Source organism: Haemaphysalis longicornis, unplaced genomic scaffold (assembly GCF_048455015.1).
Source record: "Haemaphysalis longicornis isolate Haplotype H1 unplaced genomic scaffold, Haemaphysalis longicornis Haplotype H1 scaffold_1, whole genome shotgun sequence".
Lineage (NCBI taxonomy): Eukaryota > Metazoa > Arthropoda > Arachnida > Ixodida > Ixodidae > Haemaphysalis > Haemaphysalis longicornis.
The window spans coordinates 86,613,357-86,641,003 of NW_027526203.1; the positions used below are offsets into that span (position 1 = coordinate 86,613,357).

Here is a 27,647-nt window from a genome sequence, read left to right on the forward strand (position 1 = left end):
AAAGTCAAGTCTAGCCTCCTGCGTAAGTACAGGCTGTCAGCAGAGGCGTTTCGCCAGAAGTTCCGTGAAGCCGAGTAAGCTAGGGGCGAGTCGTACTCGGAGTTCACCTACAAGCTGAAGGCAAATATGGAAGAGTGGCTCAAAGAGGCAGAGGCTTTCGGAGAGCACGACAAAGTAGTTGAGTGCTTCGGTCTTGAGCAGTTTTACCGCCGACTACCGGAGAACCTGAGACTCTGGGTGCAAGATAGGCCAGGGGTAAAAACTGTGGATCAGGCAGCTCAGCTAGCGGACGAGTTCGTCGCACGTCGAGGTGCGCACGGGCCGAAAGACGGCCAAAAAGAGTTCAGGCCGAGGCCTGATAAGTCAGGGCCGAAAGGCAGAGCTCCCCGGGAAGACGGTGGAGCAAGGGAAGTCGTTCTCGTGGATAGAGAAACTGGCCACGATAACGAAGAGAGAGCAGCAGACGCTGCGGAGCAGCGCAGAAAGAAAGCTTTCGAAGCGCGCAGACAGGCTGCATGTTACAACTGCGGCGAGACGGGACATTTTGCTGCCAGTTGTAAGAAAGGAAAACTAGTCTTTCACGTTCTAGATCAGAGTGAGGACAGCAGGCAGTTTCTAGAGCCGTACGTACGGGAGCTAGTCGTCAATGGTAAACCATGCCCAGTTCTTCGCGGCGACGGTAGACATGGTCCACCCTTCGTACGTTGAACCGGATCAGCTAACAGGGAAGTGTGTTTGGGTGAAGCCAGCCGTAGGTGCACGAAACGTTCGTCTGCCGATTGCTAAGGTCAGCATCGGAGGTCCGTTTGGTGAACTTGTGACGCAGGCAGCAGTATCTCCACAACTTCTTCCGGAGTACAGGTACCTATTCTCGAACAGGTCGGATCAGCTGTTAAGGGAAAAGGGGTACAATTTTGAGAAACTGCCGAGGAAAGAACCAGCGGGGCTCGCTGCGAAGAGCTCGAGTAACGAAAGGGTCGCCACCTCTGTGAGGAATGGCGAAACTCAGACCGAAAGCGATGATTGGGCATTTCCAGAGGCTCGCGACGGAGGGGAGCGTAAGTACACTGTGTGTAAAGCCCCTACGCTGAGCGAAGATGTTTCATCGCCATCTTCGGAGTGCGCTAGAGCACGGGAACCCTTGAAAACGGCTGTCGACCCGAACGCGCGCAGTTCGCGGGCAACTGAGCCGTCTTTTGAGACAGGGCAGCCTGGATGAAGTGTAGTTTTGGCAGTGAGGAAGGAGAACGGGAACGCGCTTCAGTCTTCGCGTGCCAAGGCTGTCGCTGAAAGCGGGAGGGACGACGAGGTAGTGACTGTAGGGAACTACAAGGTATCTAAAGAGCTCGTGGTGCCCGTTTCACTCCCAGCTGATGCTCCCGACGATAGGCCAACATCAGCTGAGCTAGTTGAGGTTCCGGTGTCGCCTGTGGCTGAACCGCAGTCGGAAACCGACCAGCCTAGAGAAGAGAACGTAAACGCGTTCCGGCGTTTGCTTGCCGAACGCGTTCGTAAAAAGGCGAGCAACGAGGAGGTAGCACAAACTTCAGCGCGTGTTTCAGTGCGAGCAAAGCTGTGAGCTCGCATCGCTTCGAGGGAACGCCGCCTACAAGCAGTCCACGCCTAACGTATGAACGGGGGAAAATCCCGCTCGCTCCTCCGCGCGCTCGACCTTTGTCGAACAAGACGACCGGTGTCATTTCACGCGGTCACAACAGCGTTGAGAGAACGGCTGCCCCTAAAGTGCGGTACCGAAGGGGAAAAGCTCGGGGCATTGACGAGAGCTCAAATCGCCGCTCTCGGCGCGAGAAATGGCCTGTAGACGCCTGACTTTCTCAAATTTTTTTGTTTTTCCTGAAGCAGGTTTCGCCCTTTACGATTACGTCTTTTTTTGTGTATGGGACATTTCCAATCACGCGAAATGTCACCTTTCAAGTTTGTGCACTTGTCTAAAGTACTGCTGGGCTAAAATATAACTAGTGTAGTTAGTTATTAGCGTATTTTTTCGCAACTAAAAGCCTGGTAGATCTTCAGTGTGGATTTGTCTTCGCACTTGCCGGCGATGCGGTTGTGTCTTGCTGTGTTGTTCTGTTGCTTGCCTGACCAATCCAGAGACGTTCTTGGGGAGCCACTACTCGTCCAGTGATCGGCCATGTGAAGCTCCAGCACGGTGTCGTACAGCCCAGGCCTGGAGTCGAGCGTCTGCTGAGCACTTCACTGCTAAAGCATCCCTCCGGACAACGGTTGAAGACCCTTATCCATCGGGATCTCGGACCCCCGGCGGAGAAGCTGTTACGAATCGGCCAGCGCCACGTGTTTTCCCGCATCAGCGACCACGTGGGAATCGAGCATGTGCGCCCGCGTGTCGGTGAATCGTACTTTCGTGTCTCGACATGCCGGGTCAGTCACCTCGCTTTGCAACACACCTCCGGCGGCTGTCAGCTTCCACGTGCAAAACCACGACGTTCGCCACACCCTTCAGGCACCTGCGCGTCGCCTTGACCTCCCCGGCTCAGACGTTTCGCTATCGGCGCGATCAGCAGTTGATAGGGCGACCCCAGCACATTTCAAGGACACTCTCTCCTCCCCCTCTCGGACGCCATGTGGGACGAACCCATGAATGACTCACGAACTATGGACAGAGGGTGTGTGTCTGTGATTTCGTGGCGTATTACTCTTGGGGGCGTTTTTTGGGTATAAATAGAAGCAGCACAAACGTTGAAAATCATTCCTGTCGGAGGAGCGAATCCATGCGGTCGCTCTGCTCGTGTCCTGTATTGTAACCTCGCCCGTCAGGGCATTGTATGTTTTTTTGGCTTCGGCTCACCTCTCGCTATGAAGTAAACAGTTACGTTATCCTACTGCTCTGGACTTCTTCACGGCTGCAACACCGGCTGGCCGCTCGCATCACACACGCTACCCATCGTATGTTGGAGGCCACGGAGAACGGATCGGGTGCCCCCGCCCGGTCGCAACAGCCCTGTAGATTTGGTGGGGTTGCTTGCTCGCCTGAGTGAACTCCCTATATCTTCGTTATAACAGCGCACCCAATTAAGGAAACGGTGACAGTTGACTACGTTCGGCAAGCATGGAAGATTTCAAAAAAAAAGTAGAAAAAGTGTTGCCGAGTACCTCGAAGGCACACACGAAGTTGCTTGTGCGATAAAGGAGCTGATAATGGTGGCGAAAACGGTACTATAAAACTCCGTCCGCGCCCCTATTCAAAGCGCCCATGCAATATCGGCTGGAGTGGGAAGCCTCCGGTGAAGCCAGCCGGCTGTCTCGAGCTCTTCGAAACTGCCCCCATGAGGCGCGCACCTGCCCATTGGCGCAAGTCGTCAGGCTCCTTCCACTGCCGCGCGCGTCGAGCGTCATTTTCTGAGCGGGGTGGAAGTTGTGGCGGGCGCGGCATCGTCGTTGCGGGGGTGAACATATCGCGTGCGCAACGCCGACGCGCACGAATGGCGTGCAAAAACGCTCTATGCGGAAAGCGCAAAAACGCTTTACGAAGGCCATGCGGGCTTGCGTAAATTTCATTCAGCCTTTAGAAAGGGACATTAAAAGCTGAATTAACTTTTGTTTTAACTGAAAGACCTCACGTTTCGTGGCTCTCTAGGCGTTTGTTCTACGAGAAACGATCCATAATTTGCTGAGAAATGAGTAAAAAAGCTGGCATTACTCTCTCCCGTTTGACTTTCATTTTTTCATGACGTAGCCATTGCGTCACGAAGTAGGAGCGAGGCACCGGTGCGGTCCAGGAGGCGCTGTCACGCTGGCGACGGTACCTTTTGCGGTACCTTTTGGAACCAGAAATGCTTTTAAATGCTCGAATGCCCACTGTACCCGCCTACACCGGCCAGCCAGACCCCATCAAGAGGCCGCGATGCGAAGCCCCTTCCGAAGTGAGAAGCGTCGTTTTGAATATCGTGCAAGTGCGGCTGCGCAGCCAGGCGGCGCTCAGGCGCCTCACCTTGTCTGGCGGCCATCTTATGTTCTCTTCTCTTGCGCGAACCTAGCGTGGCATAAACACTCCCTTGGCGGCGCCCGTGCCCAGGACCCCAGCATGGTTAGCCGACCGATCCGACCAAGAGCACAAGGCCGGGTCGATCCGCTAACGGCTTGGAGTGAGTGCCCGGGACCTTTCACTGGCGATCCGGTGTGCACCGGGCGCTGAGAACGGAATAGCAGAAGCTCGGGCGGGTCGCTGAACCGCCTGCCCTGCGTCTCGTTCCTGTTGCCGCTTCCCGCCAGGGTTGTCGCTCACACAAGATTCACCGGCGTAGGTTATTGACTTCGCCAATTGCGGACCAATGCTTTTCCAAAGCGGAACTGAAAGCATGGTGGCTCATTGAAGCGCGAGGGAAGCAGCCTGCCTGGCAGTGTATAAAAGTGGTCTTTTTAAACTAGCTCAGCTCACAAAAAGCTTTGATTTACATCTATTTCATGTGCTCAACCTCTTCGAACTGTTCATATGAGGAGAACATTCATAGATGCTTCTCCAATGAGCTCTTGCCGTTCACAACGTGTGTGACGTCACAAAAAGTAGTACCAAAAAGTGTGCAGGGAGCCGACACCTGTTTTTGCGTTTCTGTTCTCGCGACTGTGTTCTGTCTCCCGTGTTATTCAATATTTTAATGAGTTCGATTCCGGTAAATCCAGACATTCAGGTGTATATTTACGAGGATGATATTGGTTTTTTCACTTCAGCCAGACATATTCACGTGTTGTATCGGCATATGAAATCCAATTTAAGCGCCTTCTAGGCTTGTTGATGGCCTCCGCTTGAACATAAATGTAAGTAAATGTGATCTACTTCCATTCCTAGTAAGCGGCCCAGCCTTCATCTGTCTTAGTTACGGCCAACAGGATATTCATCAAGTCAATTCCTGAAAATATGTGGGGATGTTATACGAATATTCTCTCGAAGGGCGTCCACACAGATTTTATTACAACAGAAGGGCTCAGGCTGTATCATTTTTGAGGGGGTTGAGTCACAAGAGGTCGGGCATGCGTTTTGACACACTAATAATGATTTACAATACGTAGTTCCGCCCAATTCTAGAATTTGGGCATGTGATGTCATCCGAAAGTGCCCACTACAAATTTCGCCCGGTGATAATGCTGGAAAGACAAGATCTAGTATTATCCCTGGGCCTTCCCCGTTATCTACCAATTAAACTTTTATACATACAAGCCCGAATTCCTCAATTAGTCTCCCGCATGCATGCCCTCAACGTATTTTATTTATTTATTTGTAATATACTGCCAGCCACCTGTCGGCAGCCAAGGCAGGAGCAGTTACATATTGATACAGGCAGCACTGTGGTGCAGCGGAGAACTCGCGTGGTACAGCGAAACACGTAACCGAACAAGGGAGACAAAGTTTTCTGAGTAGAAACCAACGATCCGAGAAAAAAAAATAGCGCGTAACATAGCCGACAAAACCACTCTTGGTTGTAACGAGTTGCGTTGTAACGAGTTGTGGAATCGCCAATATCCCGGCCGCAAACAGCCTTCGTTGTTCTTCAGTAGTCCATGGCCGCGGTTAAAACAACCACAGGCGGTCTTTGTGCAATCTATGCTTGACCCATTAAATGTGGCCCTCTTGTCGCCTTCCGTACTTAACAGAGTATCACCCTTAGATATTTCTTTTATTGAAAGTTTTCTCTCCAAGGCTACATTACTCCCTCTGAAGCTTTCCACAGGCCTCCTACAGGATCATCAGAACGGTTTCTCTTTGCACGCCATTATTGCAACAGATGCTTCTGTCCGGAAGGAGGCGGCAGGCGTCGGCATTTTTTCTCCCGATCTAGATTGGGCCTTTTCCCTCCAGTTGCCTAACCTTATTGCGTCTTTCCCCGCATAATTTCTCTCAATAGTCCTGGCCCTTCGTAAGCTTGGTTCTTCTAAACAACATGCAATAATTCCTATGGTTTCATTTTCTGTTTGTTTGGCAGTTACTTCTTCAACTTCTCCTTCCGTCGAGCTCTTGCTTCTTTATCGCCTTATTCCCTCCGAGACCTTCGTTTGGTTTAAGTACCTGCACATGCAGTTATCTGGCTTAATGAATCAGCGGATGTTTTGGCGGGAATGCGCTTGGGCAGTCGAGTAGTAAAGGTTCTGCTGTCCATTAACCTCATCACTTGGCCTTCCTTTCGTAGGATGAGCAGTTGGCGGCGCATTTCGGACCTGCGCTGAACGCGTCCTTTCTGTCACTGCAGATTTCCTTTGGATCATCGACGCCGCGCAAGTTCGCATTTATCGTGCCCCGCTGATAGTGGAGCACACCACACCGGCACGTGTTCAGGCAAGCGCCGTCGGAGCCCAGCGGTGGATTCGCCTCTGGGATACTTCGGCGGGACGTCGGCACCTGCCGCGAGGTGGTGCTTCGTTGTGCCGTCAACGGCTTCAAAAGGGCTGCAAGCCAGCACCCCAGTTAAAGTTGGCGGCGCATTCCGGACCTCCGCTGAACTCGTCCTTTCTGTCACTGCAGGTGAGCGTCCTCGCCTTAAGTTGTAACATGTATTGATATTGCTGCCAAGTGCACTACCCTTTGCTCTGTGTCACCATGGATGATGTGTTCAATGTTTGTTCTGAGCGAATTGATGGTGACACTCGGTTTCTAATTTGTTCCGATTGTTCTTGCATGTTCCATTTAGGCCAGGGATGCTCAGGAGTGGCAGAAGCCACTTTTACTTCTATGGGAGTTCGACGAGACAAGTGGCCATGTAAGCTTTGTCGCACTCCTCCTTCGTCCCAACCTGATTCAGAGAACGCTGCAGCCCTTCTGTTTGACATTGCTGTAAAGCTGTCTGTGCTCGAAACCATTAAAACTCAAGTTCAATCCATCTCATCCCTCGAACTGAAGCTGGACGAGCTTCTCACGTTGAAGCTTCTCACAGAAACTGAAAGAAGTCGTCGGTGGGTTTCAGTTGTCCCTGGATGCATTGTCCAAAAAATACGACTCTTTAGTGTCCGACGCGAAGACACGTGACACCGCCGTGGATGCACTGACAGAGCGTGTTGCTTCCCTTGAAGGTTGCGTTTCATCACAGGCCTCAATCATACTAAGGCTGCAATCGGACCTCAATGACACAGAGCAGTACAGCCGGTCGTCAAATCTTGAAAAACACGGCTTTCCCACCTCACCTGACAAAACCTCAACGTATTCCTGTCAGACGTGAGGCAAAAACTCAAGATTCCTTCATTTTCACCAAATCAGGTATCTGCTATTCATAGGCTTCCCAAGCGGAAGAGCGGACCTGCGACAGTGCTGGTCAGGTTCACATCGAAAGAAGTTCGTGACCGCTGCTTGGCTGCTCGCTCTAAGCTGCGTGATTTGACCAACAGCAGCGATCAAACCCCTCTCTATTTCTCGGAGAACCTTACCAAATCAAACAGGGAGCTTTTCTTTGCTTCGCGTGCAGTGGCTAAAGAACACAACATCCAATTTGTGTGGGTAAAGAACGGCCGTATCTACCTCCAGAAGAAGGAAGGTGAACCGGCCATTCGAGTTCATCACCTCTCTGATCTCGAACGGCTGAATTAGTGGATCCGTTTCCTTCATCGCTTCGCGGTTTTCATGGCACCTGACACACTTGTATTCAGAGATTTTGATGCACTTCAAGACTCCCTTTTCGCAACCACGGATGGCTCTTTCACCTTCATTCATATAAACATTCGCAGCATTCGGAAACACTGGGACGGACTATGCCGTATTACCGATAAAATAAAAGAATCCTTAGACGCCATTGTATTGACTGAAATAAATATTCCTGAATGCTTAACCCCCCAATTTAGAATCGCCGGCTACGGCAGCTATTATTTTAATCGTGCTAACGGTTTGGGCGGAGGCATTGCAATTTTTGTAAAGCAGAAAGGGCTATCTTCTGCCGTAACGACTTCCTTTTCCAATGCGGAATCGTAACCTGTTGCACTGCAGAACCCACTCTTTGATATTACGCTTCTCGCATGCTATCGTCCGCCTAATCAAAATGCTTGCCAATTCATCGAAGATTTGAAGAAATTCCATTGGCCTGCTGGATTTGCATGACCGGGGAACCAAACATCAACCTTTTAAAAAACAAAAAACATATCGTGGTAGATTACCTAAACACTCTGGCGGACGTCGGTGTCGAAGCTGTGATTAATCTTCCTCTCGCATTGAACTTCTGAGCGACAAACTAGTATCTTCCTGTCTTGATCATGTTAACGTCCGGCTGAATCAGAGTGACTACACAGCATTTATTATTGAACAAATGATGTCGGATCATTTTTTTACTGGCTGTCGTGTTTTCTCTCCTTCCGAGGCTATGTTGCAAGGCCCCTTGCACTCCGATAGAGTGGAAATAATTGACAGAAAGCAATTGGACTTGGCAGTGGAGCATCACGACTGGAATTCCCTCCTGACTACATACCTAGTTGATGAACTGTACAACCGGGTTGTAGAGGCATTTCAGTCTATTCAGAATTCGTCGAAAAAGTCAATTCATATTAGACAAAGACAAGTTGAACGCGCTTATTTTACTGGAGCTGTGCTATCTGCCATTGCCGAGCGGGAATTGGTTTGGGCTCGATGTAGGCATGCTCCAAAAAGTGCTTATTTAAGATCGCTTTACAGAGCTGCCCGCAATAGACCAAACGTCTTGATACGTGCAGAAAAGCGCAAGCATTTTAACACAAAGTTCAGGCTTTCTAGGACAAATCTGAATTAAACGCAGGCCACCATTATGAACTGCGTTGCCGAAAATCCAGAGACGCATGCGCTACCGTCATCCGAAACTTCGGTGCTGCGTCTATCACTCTCGATGACCAATTCAATGATTTTTAAAGCAAAGCTTTTTACCTCTACCCCCGAAGGGTTCTTTCGCGACCATTGGTGTCACCAGAAAACTCCAGCGAACAATAAAAGAATTCACTGGCACCGCCGGGAATCGAACCTGGAACTAATAGACTAACAAAGCGAGAGCCCGCCGTCTTACCGATTTAGCTACAAGACCACGCGAAGACGGGGAAGACAGGTGGTGTACTCAGCAAGCACATCTACGGGTTTACCCCCTGCGTTCTCGCTGAATGCCACGTGAAAGCGTCAAGCGACCACTCATGCCCTTCTAGCGGCCCTGTGCGCACCTTGCTCATGTGCTAAGAGTTACAAAAATTAAAGGAAGCTCACACCAATGCATGGCATCTCACTTCTAGTACGCCAATAAGCTAAAGCCTGTGGCCTCCAGTGTTCACGTAAAAAATCACAGCTCCTTGTCGTCCGCCCTCACGCCAATTAACGGAATACATTCAAATACTCCTTGATGGCCAGGCCATCACTCCAAGCCCCAGCATCAAGATCCTGGGCCTACATCTCAAGGCTAACACCAAGAGTGACGTCTCCTTGCAGCATCTCTACAACAGCATCAATCAAATTATATACATGATCAGGCTAGTTGCCACCAAGACGCGAGGCCTAAAGGAATCCGGTACCTTTCGATTAATTCAAGCTTTTGTCCTCTCGAGAGTCACTTACGTCAATTCGCTGTCTTCTTCTCGACAAGGAAGACTAAATAATGATTAGAAAGGCGGTTGAGCAGACCATTGGTCTTCTCATGAGTGCGTCCACATAGAGGCTGCTTAGCACGGGGATCCACAACACGGTGGAAAAGCTGATAGAAGGCCATCTTTCTAACTAGAAGATCGAACTCAGAACTGCGGTGGGTAACTGCATGCTTTACCAGATTGGCTGTCAGCCCAGAATGTCACTCCACTTGACGTACTACCAGACTCTTGGCGACCAAAACTAAAGATGCTCTTTTTGCTTAGAAATATGAACCCCTCACATGACGAGGGTCACCGAAAAGCACGGGCTCAAGCGCTAAACACCACCCTCGGTGGGGGTCATGCAGTTATCTACTCAGACGCCTCCAAACATCGAGGGCAGCAAATACGCCGTCATCGTGGCTACCTCCAGAACCAACCTCCTTGCGTGTACCTCGCTTAGGACCCAAGAAATGACGGCAGCAGAACAGGCAGCCATTACCTTGGCTCTCACTCAACCGGAGAGTAGTTCGGAGGGTAGTCACCGATTCCAAGCAAGCCTACTGGAATAACCAGTCGAGTTGGGTGTCCTGACCTGCACTGCGCGTGCTAAAAATCCACTCCCCAAACGGTTACGTTACATACAGATCATCTGGACACCCCCTCACGCTTCAATGGAGGGCAACAAATATGCCTACCCGACAAGCCTGCGCTTTTACCTCCCGTGCTATGGAGCTGCACGAGGACAGTCATCCGCTTGTCACGCTCAGGGAGACAACACAGCATTATCGCCTTCTGAGACAGACCGTAGCTTCGCCTTACCCTGACCTTTCCAGGAAACAACAAACCACCCTACGGCTCATACAAACCGGGCTCCTTCCCACAGCCTACGCGTTTTCACTTAAAGTATCCGAATCGCTACGACGCTGAATGTAAATTTTGCTCAGAAGTAAGAACACCCGGCTCTGTAATCGGGGTGTGCGACTTTAGCCCTGAGCACCCTCCTCTCTTTCCGTCAACTACCCAACAAGAGCAATGGGAGATGCTGCTGTCCAGGCCATCTCTACCTACCCTGCTCCAGCGGGTGGACAGAACACAGTCCGCGCGGAATGAATATGGGCCCCACAGAAGAAGGAATTACTCCCCAGGGCTGCACTCTGGGCCGTTCAGAAATCTGAACACAAGTATTTCTTCCGCCTGCTACTCCTTCTCTGCCGCCAATCTCGCTGCCTCCGTCCGCGGCGCAGAGACGGAGAAGTCACATAGTCTGACACCGGGTTGGAACTTTAATTTTATAAAAAAAAGTTTCCACGCTTCTGCTACACCAATACAACTCAACCAAACACCGTTCATGCATCATGCATTGATTTAACCTTACCAAGAATATCTCTTTGAAGTATAAATGGTGTTGTTAAGTGCAATTCACTTTTCTCTGGTTTTACTATTTGTAGAGCGATGTGAGTGAATTTAAGTGACGTCGCATGGGAAATCGTCATGGGTGCCGTTTACAGCTTTGCTTTCCAACCACATTCACGGGGTGGATTGGCGCGATTTTTTTTCCTCTGCTGGCCAAGCAACGCATGCGCATTGCCACCCCGCTAACAGGCTGCAGTCAATATCTGAATCAGATTTTTTACCGCCCTGTACCGAAGATGATCTGCGTTGCATCCTATTCTGCTTCAAAAGAAATAAAGCTGCAGGAATTGACGGCATTTCTGTGGCAGTTCGGTTAGGAATTTTGAGCGTCTTAAACTTGTATTACTCGCTTTAATCAACAATATCATTGATACACAAATTGTACCTCTGGGCTTAAAAAAGGCCGTTGTCACCCCATTGTACAATACTCGCCCAAAAAATTGCGTTACGAACTATCGGGGAATTTCTATTCTTCCTACCATTGCCCTTACTTTAGAAAAACATATTGCAACAGTGGTGCTGAGTTTCCTTGATGCACATGATGTGGTCTCACCCAACCAATTCGGTTTTGTAAGAGGGCGTGGAACACAGAAAGCTCTAGAAGATCTTTCTGATCTTCTAAAGAATGCCTTAGAACATAATGAATTTGCCTGTTCCATGTTTTTGGATGCCTCCAAGGCTTTCGATTCTATTAATCACTCTGTTTTATGTGATAAACTGTTCCAGTATGGTTTCAGAGGCCCGTTTCTATCCTTAATTAACCAGTACCTATCCAATCGTTCTCAAATTGTTGTGTTGCGTTCGAACAAGAGCAATCCACAACATTTAACCTCAGGCGTCCCTCAGGGGTCTATTCTTGCTCCTATTTTATTTATTATATACATTAACGACCCCAGTAGTTCTTGCATTGATTGCAGAGTGTTCCAATATGCGGACGACACGTTACTTGTATCCAGACATAATAACTATGAACTAGCAACAAAATACCGCGATAATCAAAGCCCCTGTCAATAGATTTTAGGGCTTGTCAAGCTGCCTAGAGCGGCTTTTTCCCAACAAATCCACCATAAAATTATATGTATTTTATGGAAATCTAATTACAATAAACAACACTAAGTCACAACTAGTCTGTTTCCATAACCCAGCTAAGCTTATTCCTCACCACGTTCCAATTTATTTGCATACTTGTAACTGTGTCCAATGTGCATGTACACCTGTTGCCCAACAATCTACTGTTAAATCCTTAAGTTTATTGTTTGATTCTGATATGTCCTGGAATAGCCATGCAGCGTATGTATGTACCGAACTCAGAAATGTTGCTTGTCTCCTGTTTTCTATTAAATCATTATGTCCGGTGTACATACGCAAATAAATATCTCAGGCACTTGCTTACAGCGTCTTGGGGAATGGCATTTGCAGTTTTTACTTCTGTACGACCTTCTGGAAAAACAAAATTAACTGTGTATTGAAATACGTTCTTAGGTCTGTAATGTATGGCGCATGACTTGATTCGCATGCAGACGTTTTTGAAATGTCAAGGATGACTGATTTTTTTGTGTTGTTTAAACAAACTGTGGTGTCAAAATGTATTTGGTCCCACGAACACTGTATATTGTACACGCCGCAACGTGACCTCCGCTTACGAGATCGCTTTGTTGTGCCGAGGGTTCGCACTAAATATGGTGAGCGGCTGCGTACTTTCTATGTCCCTTCTATCCTCAACTCCCTTCCCCCTGAACTGTTTTCCTTTACCTCTCGTGCTCAAGTTAGAGACGCCGTTTTTGTGTTACGTGGTTGAATGTTGAATGGTGGAAGCTGTTGAATGTTTTTTTCTGGTGCTTGTTTTATTCCCAGACTCTTTTTTTTCTTTTTGTACCTGATTTTTACTTTTTTCTTCTCTCTTTCCTTTTCCCTTTTTTTAAGACGACAATATTTGTATTGCGGTGTCCGTAATGGGCAGCAACTTCTGGGCACGGCCCCACAAGCCTTTTTTGGCTTGGGCTGGCCCGAATATGTATTCAGTGCTTTGAAATAAAGATTATTATTATATTACTTCGAAGTGCGCCTGATTCTGTTCACGAATACTCGGCGCTCGAGCACCTCCGGTGCTTATGGAAGTGCAGCCTAAACCAGTCTATAGCTTTCGAAGTCACCCTGACTAGCTTTCGCTGTCGCGTGCCAAAATTAAATTATTACTTGCACCGCTGTAATCTGGCCCCGTCGCCGCTATGGGCTTTCTGAGATAAACCAGAAACGATCGAGCATTTCTTCTTCTGCCGATGGTTCTCCTCTATAAGAAGGAAGCACTTAGAAGGCACATGCAACCGGTTAAACCTCCCGCTGTCTGCTACACTGGTTTTGTCATTAGGGGCGAAAGAACAGGGATTCTGCAACTGGGATCTTTGCCATGCGTTACACTCATTCATCCTAGAATCAGGCTGTCTGCCGTGTTAGATATCATTTGACCCTGATGAATTCCCCTGTCAAACCTATGCGCACCTTACCCACTGGTTCGTCTGTACCACGTTCTCTATTCGTTATTCTTACATGCAATGGTGTTTTTACCTTCTTTCTAGTGATGTTTATAAGTTCCCCACTCTTATTTCTCCAATCATCTACTGATAATCCATTCTAACATTTGAATAATTTTCTTTTCCCCCCAAAAACTACATAGTTTCCTTCGGTAAGGGAACCATTTCCTGGCCAACCCCCCGGAGTGGGTATGAGACATCTAACTGGTACCACCACCACCACTGCCACGTTCGAACAGATGGGGTTGGACATCTTCCACTTGTGACGAGCGAGCGACTTCGATGTAAGAGCTGTGCACCAAGGGCAAATGCTTCTTCGAATATCATAGCCGGAAAGGGACTGCAGCCGGCAAGGGATAGCAGAAGAGCCCACTGTATCTCATATGATACGTTTAATAATTTTAGACGGTTTGAAATTTCAGTTTTGTTTTTGTATGAACGAAGTCACATTACGCCTTAATAAAGGTACACAGGTTTCTGTAGTTTTTATTTGGCTGGAAATATGTTTGGCCTTTGTAGGGTTAAGCACCTGCTAGAGGCGAGAACTGTGATTCAGATTCTCGGAACCGTGATCTATCGGTACAGGCCAACTTGTTCCACCCGTTTTCTAGGCTGGGCCGCGGCGGCCACTTTTCTAATGGAGGCGAAAAGCGAAAGCTCCCGTGTGTTCGAGATTTCGGCGCACGTTAAAGATCCCCAGGTGGTCAAAATTAATCCGGAGCCCTCCACAGGTGCGCCTCATCGACTGTGTAGCGTCGGCGCGTTCAACGGCATGGTCAATATTGTTTCCACCCTTTAGTGTCCCTTTAACCAGGAGATGGGAACGGGCCTGCTCTCGTACACTCGGATGCCCAACCGCGACGAGCTTTTGGATACGGCGTAACGTTCACGCATCCTCTTAGCAGCTTCCCTGTAAGGCTTTCTTCAGAGTAGCTCAAATTGGACGCGGGAAGGTGAGACGTGGTCTGCTCACTCGTATTTTCTTCTTGGCTCTCGCAGGCGGGTCTGATGTCGTGGGCGGCGGCCGCGGCAGCAGGCACTCGACCCCCGCTGCTTCGTCCCTTCCGCAGTCGTGAACGCCCCAGCCATCGAAGGGGCACTCCTCGATGTGCTGCTCCTGCCCCGTGCAGTACAGGTTGTCCATCAGGATGGGCCCTGCGCAGGTGGACGCGCGGTGAACAGCTTGGCCGCCAGCCGCCTTGTTGCAGCGGCGCAGATTGATAAGTTGACACGAATGCGGAGCGAATTCTACTCCTCCCACACACTCGCGACGTTTGCTTTCATCCAAACACATTCACCGCTCCTGAAGCAGTGGCAGGGGACCGCAAATATCGGCAAGTCCAGAGAAATGATACGCGTTGAAAGCCGGCAAACACGGTTATTTGGTTTGACATTTTTAGCAATCACTCCGAAGCCACTTGGGCCCCTGCCGCTGGTTGAGCGGGTGTGTATCATTAACATAAATGAAAAATTATGCAACACCTTCCCCGTAGTACACGCTCGTCACGAGGCCATTGCGTTTTACACGACACTGGTGGCGTATCCGGCAGTGATCTCCCTAAAAGTTTGGCTGGTGAAGCAGCATTGCTGGCGGCCTCTCCCGTCGTCGGAGACCCGGCGGTGGCACCTGGCCTTCATCTCCATGACGCCATGGCTCATTTCGCCCGCGCACTTTCACGTCTCTCCCAAAGTGGACCGCTACGAACCCAATGGAAATGCTGTGCGCCCCGAATGGGATGTTCAAAATGCAATAAAGAAAGTTCACAAGGATGATAGGGCAATCGCATAGAGGCCCGTGTCATTCCGAACACTGGAGTCGTTTTTCTTCTTTCCCATTGGCTGCACACGTTATTGTTATCCGCCGCTAAAGGGGTATTCACATGACGGAGAAATCCGCCGTTTGGCTCCTAGGAGTGCTCATCACGTGACCCCTACGTCACGGTTTCTCTCCGGCGCACCGCTCCGCTCGGAGGTCGAAAGTTCTGCTCGCGAGCTACAAACGATCCGAAGCTTGGCGGCGGAGGCGGCGGGATTTCGTCTGCTCGTCGGGCACTGGCTGCGACTGAGATTCTAGAGCCCGTTCTTCTCAAGTTCTTTTTCAAAATTTTGTTTATGTTTGGGGAAATGCCTGCGAACGTCAGAACTAGGCTGCCTCTACCTTTCTGGTTTAGTTCTTTTTCATGGTGCAGCAACTCTTGGCGATCAAGGTGGGCCGCTTTGCAAATAGCGTCGTTCACTATGGGTGGTGGGTATTGTTGCTTCGCGAGTGCATTGTGCAAGTTTTCTGCGTCTGCCTCGAAGTCCTCGGTGCGGGAACCAATTCTCTTAATCGGTTGGCCGGCGAGTATGGGATACTCGTTTTGGAGTGGCGCGCATGACCACTGTCAAAGTGCAGATACTGCTGCCTATCGGTACGTTTTTTGTACACAGTAGCGATCAATTCTCCTTTGTCTGTATTTATATGTACGTCAAGGAAATTGATTTCCGTGATTGAATAGGTGTACGTGAATGCGATGCTTGGAATGCGTGTGGAAACACTCGATGAAGTCGATTAAGTCCTCCTCCGAACCGGTCCAAATAAGGAATACATCGTCCAAAAAGCGTTTGTAAAAAAAATGGCCTAATTTCACTGGTTGATAGAAATTTTGTTTCGACATCGTTCATGAATATATTAGCGTAGTTGGGTGCCATTCGAGTGCCCATCGCAGTGCCGTTTGTTTTTAGGTAATACTGATTGTGAAATTGAAACCTATTTAAATCCAGCACTAGCTTGGTCAAAGTTTCAATAACTTCTGGGCTTGGAGAATCGTGATCCAGATGTATGCTATAGGACTTGTAGCGCCCTTTTGTCAGCGCTCTTATCCGGCGCCAAGGTGCTGGCTATTAAAGACGACGACAATAAAGAGACGAGCTGCGCGTGCTGGGTGCATGAGCACGCACTGGCAGTTCGATTCCAAAAGCCTGCCACGCTGGTACTCTCTCTCTTGCGCTGCACTGCTACGCCGCGGTTTGCGACAGTGGTGACTCCGGACTAAGACATGATCGACCCCAGCAACCTCGCGCCATCGGGCCCTCGTTTGCCTGACGTTTCCTCGCGGCCGCCGGACGTCGCAGTCTTACAGCTCCGTCTACCCACTTTCGTGCGCAAGAACCCGCACGTTTGGTTCGCCCAGGTTGAAGCCGTCTTCGATCTGCACCGAGTCACCTCGGAGACTACTAGGTTTCGCCACTTGCTTTGCAACCTTCCTCCTGAGGTGGCTGATGAAGTGGCAGACGTCATCGGTGCACCTTTGAACGATGCTCCGTACCAGCGGCTCAAGCAGAGTATTCTGGACCGAACTACGGCGTCCGAGAGCGCGCGCCTCCGGCACCTGCTCACCCACGAAGAGCTTGGAGATCGCCGCCCTTCCCAACTACTCAACACCATGCGACAGCTCGTGGGCGCGGGCAACGTGGACTCGAACGGTGCGCTTTTAAAGGAGCTCTTTCTGAAGCGCTTGCCACAGTCCACTCGCATCGTTTTAGCTGCTGCAGAGGACTTGAGCCTCGACCGCGCCGCCGAGCTTGCTGATAGAGTTGACGACGCGACTTCTCCCTCCGTCGCCAGCCTCGCTTCGACAGCAGAGTTATCGGCCGTGTCCCGCTTAGAGTCTCGGATCGATCAACTTGCCGCTTCCATTAAAGCGCTTCGGACATCTCCTGATCGCCGATGCGGCTTCTCCCCACGTCCTAGCCGTGGTTCGTCTTCCCCAGGCGGCTCTTTCTCGCGCAGCCCTCGAAGGTCGTCTATCTGCTGGTACCATCGCACTTTCCAGCACCGCGCCCGTCACTGCACTTCCCCATGCAGCTGGTCGGGAAACGCGACGCGAGATCACTGATGGCGGCATTAGGGTGCCTCGATGCGTTCCCGCTCCGCTGAGGGTGAGGACAACCGCGTCGTCTGCCAGCGCGACCGCCATTTTCTTGCATCCGCTGGACGCGGGGCGCGCGTTTGCTGCGTGACGCGCCTTGATACAGCTGGTCTCGCTAACAGTGTGGGCTTGATTTGGCTTTACTTTTGATATGCATTCCTTATTAGGGTAGATGCTCAGAGGAGTACGGTTTTGGTGAAGGGTTCTCTATTTTGAGATGATTAGCGAAGGTATGGTGTATCCCGTGTGTTTCTGTTGCGCTACATTTGATCACTATGAATTACCAACTAGCCCAGTCTACAGCTTTACTTTTGGTGAATTCGCGTGATGCGCCGGGATGACGCTTCGGGACTGAGAAATGAGAAAGGTCGCACACCTTCTTGCAACGAGCGCCTTATTTCATGATACAAAATGAAAGAACTGAAGATGCAAAGCGCCACACGTTTCATATCGGCCCGTCCGTTTGTATCAATCAAATATAAAAAGGCCGCAAAAGCGTGATGAAACCTCCAACATAAACGCATAAAACCGTACGTCTGGTATCTAGAAACAGCCACAGAGACAAGCTGACAATAGCCCCAAATGGATTTGGCACTGCTGAGAAGCCGTGTACAGTGGTGATCTCGCTTAGGGTGAACATGGGAGCCCGTGCGCGCCGGTACCATCAGAGCAGCCTACCGTCGGCCGCGCGAAGCATCGCGCATGCACTGTGCGTGTCGAGCCGTAATTTGCTTTGAACGCCGGATTGCGTCATCGGAGCGTCTGATCATCTTCTGCTATGCTGTGCGTCGTCTGCTAATGGTGCGTCGCTTTGAACACCGAATCATCGAACCTTGTACGAACATGCCTAATAAAAACCACAAAGTATCTTTTCCACCATAAATTGAATCGGGGTTGTAGTGCCCTAGCTCAATTTAAGCTCTCAATTTATTTTTGACAAACATTGTGTGCATGGGCTCCTTTGGTTTCAGCGGCAATTAAAACAAATAAACTGCTGTTTCAATTAACGTCATCTTTTTATGGAGTCTCATTGAAGCATGCTGGTGAGTTTAGAAACTTGCGATGTGACAAACCAGTTGCATTGCATTCAAGCTAATGAACGGATAACCGCTCACTAAGAAACAGCTTTCTTGCGGTTTCAAGTTTACACTTATTTTTACAGCGGCCGATTTCTCCAACGCTTCAAGCACGATGAAGTTAACAGACGACATTCAGACGCTCCGATATGACGCGATGCGCGCGCTAGAAGTATAGCCTCGCTCTACACGCACAGCGCATGCGTGCGGCTTCACGCATCCCACGGTAGGCTGCTCTGATAGTACCGGTGGCCATGCGCACCCGTCTTCATCCTAAGCGAGATCACTACTGTACTTACACTGCATATGCAGGAGTGGTTCGTCGGCTGCCACTTGTACCGCTTGATCTTCATCGTCCACAGAACTTAGAAGCCGCTTTTTTGGGTCTCTAAGAAACGAAAACATCCTCCAGAAATTTTTAGAGCTGTTAGAACACTGGGGCACGCAGCACCCAGGCGTTCTGCAAAGAGGCTTTGTGAAGAGCGCCGCTTTTCGCGCGCCTAGCACGGGAGTCGGCGGGGGCGGGATGCAAGAAAATGGTGGCGGCGCCTCCCGAGAACCGGTCTTGGCGGCGGCGACCCCTTCAAAGAGTGGCGCCACCCTCAGCGGAGCGGGCGCGCATCGAGGCACCCTAGGCGGCATGTGACCTCGCCTTACAACCTCGCCGCCTTTTTCTGGTCACGCATCGCATTTCTGGTTTGCGCTTCCTTGTGGACACGGGTGCTGAGGTCAGTGTATTACCAGCCACCAAGGATGAGCCTACTTCTAAGTCACCTGGACCTACGCTTCGTGCAGCGAACTCTACCTCAATCGCCACGTATGGTCTGCGGTCCCTCACCCTCGACCTCGGGTTGCGGCGCGCCTTCCGGTGGGTCTTCGTAGTAGCCGACGTCAATCAGCCCATCCTCGGCTCCGATTTCCTCACCCATTTTGACCTCGACGTCAGCATGCGTCACCATCGCCTGACTGACAGCAAGACACGCCTTTCCATCCTGGGCGTACTGTCTACTGTCGCTCCAACTGGCATCCGCATGCTGCTTCCCTCATGCCCGTACGCAGGAATCCTCGAAGACTTCCCTGAGGTTACGAGACCTTGCAACTTAAAGCAGCCGTCCAAGCACAGCGTTACCCACCACATCGTCACGCGCGGTCCACCAGTCGCAGCTCGGCCGCGCCGCCTCTTCGGTGAGCGTCTGGCGACTGCTAAACGTGAATTCGAGCACATGCTGGAACTCGGTATTATCCGTCCATCGTCCAGCAACCACGCGTCTCCACTGCATATGGTTCCAAAGAAAAGTGGAGACTGGCGCCCGTGCGGCGATTACCGGGCGCTCAACGCTCAGACTGTCCACGACAGCTACCCCTTACCCCACATCCAGGATTTCACCAGCCACTTGGAAGGGTGCACAATCTTTAGCAAAGTGGACCTTGTCAAGGCGTATCACCAAATCCCCGTCGAGCCTGCCGATATCCCGAAGACGGCCATCACTACACCTTTCGGCTTGTTTGAGTATGTGCGCATGCCCTTTGGGCTACGCAACGCAGCTCAAACATTTCAAAGGTTCATTGCCGAGGTGACGCGCGGCCTTCCGGCTGTATGTGCGTACATTGACGACATCCTCGTCGCGAGTCGCACTCCCCAAGATCACGAGCGTCACCTCCGAGAACTCTTTGAACGCCTCCAACAATTTGGCCTGGTTGTCAACGCCAGAAATGCGTCTTCGGGGCTTCCGAGCTCGAGATCCTGGGCCATCACATCTCGGCGCAAGGAATTCGCCCTTTACCCTCTCACGTTCAAGCCGTGAAGGACTTCCCCGAACCTACCAGCCTCCGCCAGCTTCGTGAGTTCCTGGGCCTAGTGAATTTCTCGCGACGCTTTATACCCCACTGTGCCGAACTTCTGCATCCACTGACTGAGCTTCTGCGCACAACCAAGAGCTCCTCATCCGCGATTTCCATGGTCTGCCGAAGCTCAGTCGGCTTTCAACGCTGCTAAACAAGCCGTCGCCGATTCGGTGCTTCTCATCCACCCTAGAATCGACGTCCCCACTCGCATCATGGTGGATGCTTCCAGCGATGCAATTGGCGCTGTTCTCCAGCAGAGAATTGACTCCGAGTGGCACCCGCTGGGTTTCTTCTCTCGGAAGCTCCAACCTGCCGAGACGCGCTATAGCGTTTTTGGTCGTGAGCTGCTCGCCATTTACGCCACCATCCAGCACTTGCGGCACTTTTTGGAGGGCCAGCCCTTTCACGTTCTCACGGACCATAAGCCTCTGGCGTACGTTTTCCGTACGAACTCCTCCAAATACGTCGCACGGGAGCTCCGTCCCCTCGCGTATATTTCGGAATTCACGACGGACATTCGGCACATCAAAGGTACCGACAACGAGGCTGCTGACGCACTTTCACGCATTACCTCCATCGGCAGTGCTGCATCTGCTGTGGACTGGGAACGCCTAGCTCAGGCGCAAATTGAAGACCCTGAGCTGAAAGCACTCCGGGACCACCCGGGTTCCCTCCGTCTACAACTTATGCCTCATCCGTTCGTTCCTGGCTCACTGTGGTGTGACATGTCAGCGGCGGCGCCTCGACCCTTCGTTCCGGCTGCCTTTCGCCGTGCTGTTTTTCACTCGGTCCACGACATCTGCCACCCCAGCATCCGAACCACTCAGCACCTCGTTACACAGAGGTACGTCTGGCCGAGCATCAATGCGGATGTCCGCCAAAGGGCCCGTTCGTGCCTCGCTTGTCAGACAGCCAAGGTGACCCGCCACACGAAGACTCCCACGCAGCCTTTTTTGCCGCCTAGCTGTCGCTTTGACCACGTGCATCTGGATTTGGTCGGGCCATTTCCTCCCTCTCGTGATTGCCGCTACATTCTGACAATGGTTGACCGCTTCACCCGTTGGCCCGAAGCCGTACCGATCCCGGACATCACGGCAGAAACGGTCGCAAAAGCCTTCGTTTCGGCATGGGTTTGCCGTTCCGGATGCCAAGGCATTGTTACCACGGATCGAGGCAGGCAGTTTCAATGTACTCTGTTTACTTCCCTCAGCCGCTTGCTTGGCACAAAACACTGCCATACCACGGCGTACCATCCATGTGCCAACGGCATCGTTGAGCGGCTCCATCGCAAGCTAAAAAGTGCTCTCACTGCGCGTTTGGATCGACAACACTGGGTCGATCACCTTCCCGTAGTGCTTCTTGGCCTGCGTGCCGTCCTTCGTCGCGACCTCGGCTGTTGAACTTGTCTGCTGAACTTGTCTACGGCGCACCCCTGCGGCTTCCTGGGGACTTGTTCGTCCCTTCGGCCTCCTCGCCCCAGCCGCTTGAGTACCTCCAACGCCTACAGGACTGCATGCAGCACCTGCGACCACCGCATCTTTGTGCATCCCGACTTGGCGTCTTCGACACACGTCTTCCTCAGGCGAGACGCTGTAAAGGCGCCTCTTACTCCCTCCTACGACGGGCCGTACCGTGTCCTTAACCAGACCCAGAAGTACGCCACCATACTGTTGAATGGCCGAGAAGAAGTCGTCTCGTTGGACCGCCTCAAACCGGCCCACCTCGAGACGCCACCCAACGAACTCCGCTCAGACATCACAGGCATAAACACTCAACTCCTCGCCCCCAAATCGAACGCTCATCTGCCTCGCCGTCACGTGAGGTTCGACATTCCGTCTGGGCGGGGGGCCCTGTAGCGGCCTTTTGTCAGCGCTGTTATCCGGCGCCAAGGTGCTGGCTATTAAAGACGACGACAATAAAGAGACGAGCTGCGCGTGCTGGGTGCATGAGCACGCACTGGCAGTTCGATTCCAAAAGCCTGCCACGCTAGTACTCTCTCTCTTGCGCTGCACTGCTACGCCGCGGTTCCCGACAGACTCAACCAGGGCTTCAATCCCATCTCGGGGAGGTATATTTGTGTACAGAGAAGTTACATCTAGAGTTACAAGGAAGGCCATCAGGGATTTTTATGTTGTCGATTTCCCGTGGGAAGTGGTTAGTATCACGAAGATGCGTCGAATTGGTAGGGGGTATTTTCCTAATCAGGGAGTCTATGTAGCTTGATATTGGTTCGGTTACAGTGCCTCTTCCCGAAATTATTGGTCTACCTGGGTTCCCTTCTTTATGAACTTTAGGCAGCATGTAAAACCTTCCTGGCCTTCTGTGTGGAGCTGTAAGTGCTTTAGAGAGGTGTGGCTCTCTTTTCCCAGTTTTGACAAAAATATTTAATGTTGTTATTATTTCCTGATGTTCAACCGTTGGATGTGCGTCAAGTTTTTGGTTGAAAAATTCGTTATTTAACTGACGGTGGCCTTCTTTAATGTAGTCTGCTTTACGAAGTATTAAAATCCCTCTCCCTTTATCGGCCGGTTTTATGAAAATGTCTGTTCGATCACCCAGTGCCTTAAATGCTTCGCGCTCCTCTTTAGAAAGGTTCTGGGATCCTGGTTTGCGAGCGTTATAAGCCCGCAGGACGTCTCTTTGAACTGCCTCAATGTACGAGTCCAAGGGTTTTTCCCGCTCCGATTTTTGTGTCCACTGCCGCCCTACATTGAGGGAGGTTGGGGCAGTGCGCTCTTTCTCCGGCTTATCGAAAAAATATTCATCTAGGCGCAAATTTCGTGAAAAATTGTCCAGATCTTTCAGCAAGCTAAACTCATTGTATCGGCCGGTACTTGGGCAAAATGTCAGCTCGCGCGAGATTAACGACCGCTCATTAATAGTAAGCTGCACCACGGAGAGGTTAATTATGTTTTCATCTATGTTCTTTTGAGTCTTTCGCATTTCTTTCGACTTGCAGGGCCGAATTGGGGGTGTAATTTTAGGTTGACTCCCAATGTGCGCGTGATACAGAGCTGAATTGATTTGAGAAAACTCGTTCGAGTATGGAACTTTATCCCTTGAGCATAACTTCCAGTTTGCTCCTCCAGCGCAGAAAGGAGAATATTATTCCTAGCACGAAACTCCTCCGCCCTCAGAGACGCGAGTGTATTATCACAATGATCCACCACGATTTTAGTTAGCTGAAGTGATGCGGATTTAAGAATTTCGTTCCAATTTTCTGTTTCTCGTTTGTTAAAGGTATGCATCTATGGTGTTAATGATAGAAGAAGGCCCCGGGAGGCGATCCCAGCATTTAGATATGTTTTGAGTGTACCCGCATGTAGGTCATGGTGCACCAGCTTGTCAGAGGTTTTCCTTATCTTAAATAAATTAAGCGTGGGCAGCTGATCACGCGTGTCATCTGAGGGAGAGGAGGTCGGAAAATTTGCGCGGCCAATATGTCAATTCATGTAAATGCGACGTGCAGAGCCACAGTGTTTTCGGAGATCGTACCTTGTGATGGCGGGGGTGGCTGGGCTTTTCTCATTTTCTGGACAGGATTCCAGCATCTCGCAGTCTCTCGCGCCCAGCCGAGCGCGAGAGACTGCGAGAGAAACGTCTTTCTGTCTTTCCAAATCTTTACCTGTTTCAATGACCCACCACATTCTCCCCTTTGCCAACCCGTATTTCTGTCTTGATTCAACGAGCCTCTCATTACGTATTCTGATTCACCGTTATATATATATATACATACATATATCTATATATATATATATATATATATATATATATATATATATATATATACTTGTGAAAATGGTAGACGCACGATTAAAAACAAAAACAGTGGTTTACTGACGTTTCGACTGCGGGACCAGTCTTCATCTTGAGTAACATACAACATTGGAACACGCACGCTTATATAGGTGCAGAGGGTGTGCTGCAGTGTACCCTTTTTTTAACATCATTGCCGGGTTTGGGGCGAGGGAACAGGGAAGGGAAGGCATTATACATGTGGCACTATACATGATGACAAACTCTTTTCTAAAAAGGCCAGCAATATTCAACTGCATCAAAAAAAAAAAAAAACAGGGTAGGGAGTTGTTTAAATACACTTTTCATACGAATTACACACGTCTCGACACTCGAAATGCAAAGTACACGAACAACAAATAAATACAGAACAGAAGCCGCCGGTGACGCATCCATTCCTAAAAACACCAATTACCGGCGGCTTGGGGAATGTCAGGGCACTTTACAAGTTCACAGAAGTCACAGAAGAGCGCACGTGCCAGCAACGCAACCAATTATTTAGCCAGGTAGGAAGTAACTAGGTGTGTCATGCGTGAAAGCAACTATTGAATCGGTAGCCAGTAAGGGTCAACAAGTTTCTGTGTATACAACAAAAGCATGTCACAGCATGATGGAGGCATGCAAAGAAGTGAGTAATGATTGACAGTCCAAGAAGCGGAGGGGTGGGGGAACCGTGCAACATCGAAGAAGATGGTGGGTGACCTCGCGGACAGCGCGTTCGCGATAACAGATTTAACCCCCCAAAGGGGGCTGCCAACCGCGGGAGCGGAGGCGTACTGGGAATGCAGCTACTATTCCACGAAAAAAAAGGGGAGACAGACAAGGGTGGGGAGGGGGGAGGGGGGAAACGTGTGGTGGCTGACAGTGTTCGGTAGGGCGAATGAAACAAGAAAAAGAAAAAAAAAAACGGTGAAAGGAAAACAGTGAAAATGGCTTAGGTACCCACCAAAGACGATAATTTCCCACAACTCTCATTAATGCCTGAAGATGCAGATTTGAACTTGTAAATGAGATACGATTCGCGGATTAGTCGATCATGGTGAGAGCGAAACCCAGATTCTAATATCGTGGCTCTGACGTGGTCAAAAGAGTGCCCAGGAAGGTTAACGTGTTTTGACAACGGGAGAGATGGCAGAGTTTTGGAATGTGACTTGTGATTAATAAACCTAGATCTGAACGACTTTTGTGTTTGCCCGATGTATTGTAGGTGGCACACCGTACACTCGAGCAAATATACCACATTGGAACTATCACAGTTCAGGTTTCCTTTGATTTTTAGACGAAAGTCAGAGGCTGAACTGACCGCGGTATCCGTTGTGGACATGTGCGTGCATATTTGACATCGAGGCTTCCCGCAAGGACTGCATCCGCCGGTCGTTTGAGTCCTTATTTTGGATGAGGTCAGGACATCCCTAATGTTTTTGTTTCTCCTGTACACAACCCGTGGGGGTTCGGGAAAAATATGTTTTAGGCGCTCACTTTGGGTAAGAATGTTATAGTGCTTTTTTAGTATAGACGAGACTTTGGGAACAGATGCGGAATGTGTTAAGACCAAGTTCGTTTGGGGTTTGTCGTGGGAGGTTTTGGTGCCTCTGAGAATGTCTGAGCGATTCAGGTTTCGTGCTCTGTCTATAGCGTTGTCAATTATTTCAACGGGATATTTTTGTTTCAGAAGTGCACTGCGTAGCTCCTTACAATTATCATTGAAGTCCTCTTCCTTTGAGCAAATTCGACGAAAACGATGAGCTTGGCTATAGGGAATTCCGGTTTTGCAATGTTTGACGTGACTGCTTTGAAAATGTAGGTACTGTTGCTTGTCGGTCGGTTTTCGGTACAGTTTAGTTATCAGTTTGCCCTCTGAGACGGTGACGTTTACGTCAAGAAAATTAACAGTAGACGGGGAGTATTGGTAAGAAAAAGAAATGGAGGGATGCGCAGAGTTGAACGCGTCTATGAAGGTTATCAGATTCGTCTGCCCGTGGGTCCAAATCAGGAATACATCATCAATGAAGCGCTTATAATAGAGTGGCTTTAAGCTCTGGCTATTCAGAAATTCACCCTCTAGGACGCCCATAAATATATTGGCATAGTTTGGCCCTACGAGTGTTCCCATAGATGTGCCACTTATTTGGACGTAGTGTTTTCCATCGAACTCAAAATTGTTAAGCTCTAGAATTAGCCGAAGAAGAGTGCTTAGTGTAGAGCCATCAACAAGTTTGTCAAAGGTTGCTTCTCTGTAAGCGTGAGTTACTGCTCGGATTCCATCGTCGTGCGGAATATTTGTGTAGAGTGACGCAACATCCATTGTAACCAGGAGGGAATTGCTGGGAATATCCAAATCCAAAACGTCCGAAAGGAAGTGGTTAGTATCTTTAATGTAGGAAGGAAAACTAGGTGGTATGATGCTAATTATCGAGTCCACGTACCTCGAAAGGTGTTCCGTGACGGTGCCTACCCCCGCGACGATTGGGCGGCCGGGATTATCTTTTTGTGGATTTTTGGCAGCAAGTAAAACCTGCCAGCTACAGGATTAAGCTGAACAAGTGAATGGGCGGTTCTTTCTGCCATTACTCCATCCTTCACCAATTGAGTGAGATGTTCTTTAACGGTTTCTTTAAAGTCAGCTGTAGGATCATTTTCGAGTGGTTTGTAGAATGACGAGTCTGATAGCTGCCTTTGTGCTTCTTTAACGTAGTCAACCTGGTTAAGTATTACTATTGCACCACCTTTGTCAGCTGGTTTAATTACAATATCAGTGCGGTGAGAGAGGGTTTCTAATGAATTTTTTTTCACTGATGGAGAGGTTATGGCGGAAGGTAGACTGCTTTTTGTAAGCTTCAATGATGTCTTGTTGCACAGCTTTGATATACATATCTAAGCACTCGGCCCGCTGGGGGGGTGGTGTCCAGTGTTGAGGGCTTGGAAGCAATTTAGCAGTTACGCGGTCATGAAAGTATTCCTTCAACCTCATAGTACGGGCAAAATTTTCCAGATCTTTAAAAAGCAGGAATTCGGAAAAAACCCCTGTTGTTGGGCAAAAACTCAAACCCCTTCTTCAATCGGCTTCTCCGGAACTACTGCCGACGATCAAGAACGCTGTTCTACATTGACCACGAGCTGCAGTTCCATCCTGCGGCACGAGTTCTTGCAGCAGACGGCCTTCACCCCAGCTTCGAAGGCGTCGCTCTCATGGCCAGCCACCTCCATGGCATGTGCCTCAGCAGGAGGGGCCCGTCTACAACCTGGTCTTCGACCTGGCCGACCAACTCCGCGCCGGCGGAGCCGTCCCTTCGCGGACGCCGCGGCGCGGCCGCGCAGCTACGCCGCCTCGGCCGCTGCCCCTGCGGTGCCTTCCACTGCAACCTCTTCGAGCCCGCAGTACAACCTCCGTTCGAACACTTCAAAGTTCCCGCCCCGCGGCCGCAAGGATTGACTGTGCCCTACTGATGCCGGTAACGCAACCAACCATAATGTCTCTAGGAAATTTTTAGATGCCAGAAAACTAACCGACAAACGCGTCCGATATGAGATGCATGCCTCCACTCTTA

The 27,647-nt window shown here is 50.1% G+C and overlaps 1 protein-coding gene across 3 annotated transcripts in view; it reads right to left on the minus strand.

Moving 5' to 3' along the window:
* The window catches only part of LOC144177877 (lysyl oxidase homolog 2-like), a 374,790-nt gene that overhangs the window by 177,751 nt on the left and 169,392 nt on the right, over positions 1–27,647 (minus strand). For 2 of the 3 annotated variants that reach the window (XM_077705469.1, XM_077705460.1), the window contains exon 3: positions 14,446–14,627. The exons of the other annotated variant lie outside the window; for it this stretch is intronic. In XM_077705469.1, the coding sequence (XP_077561595.1) occupies positions 14,446–14,627 (182 nt within the window). The remainder of the gene's footprint in view (positions 1–14,445; positions 14,628–27,647) is intronic. 3 annotated transcript variants of the gene reach the window in all.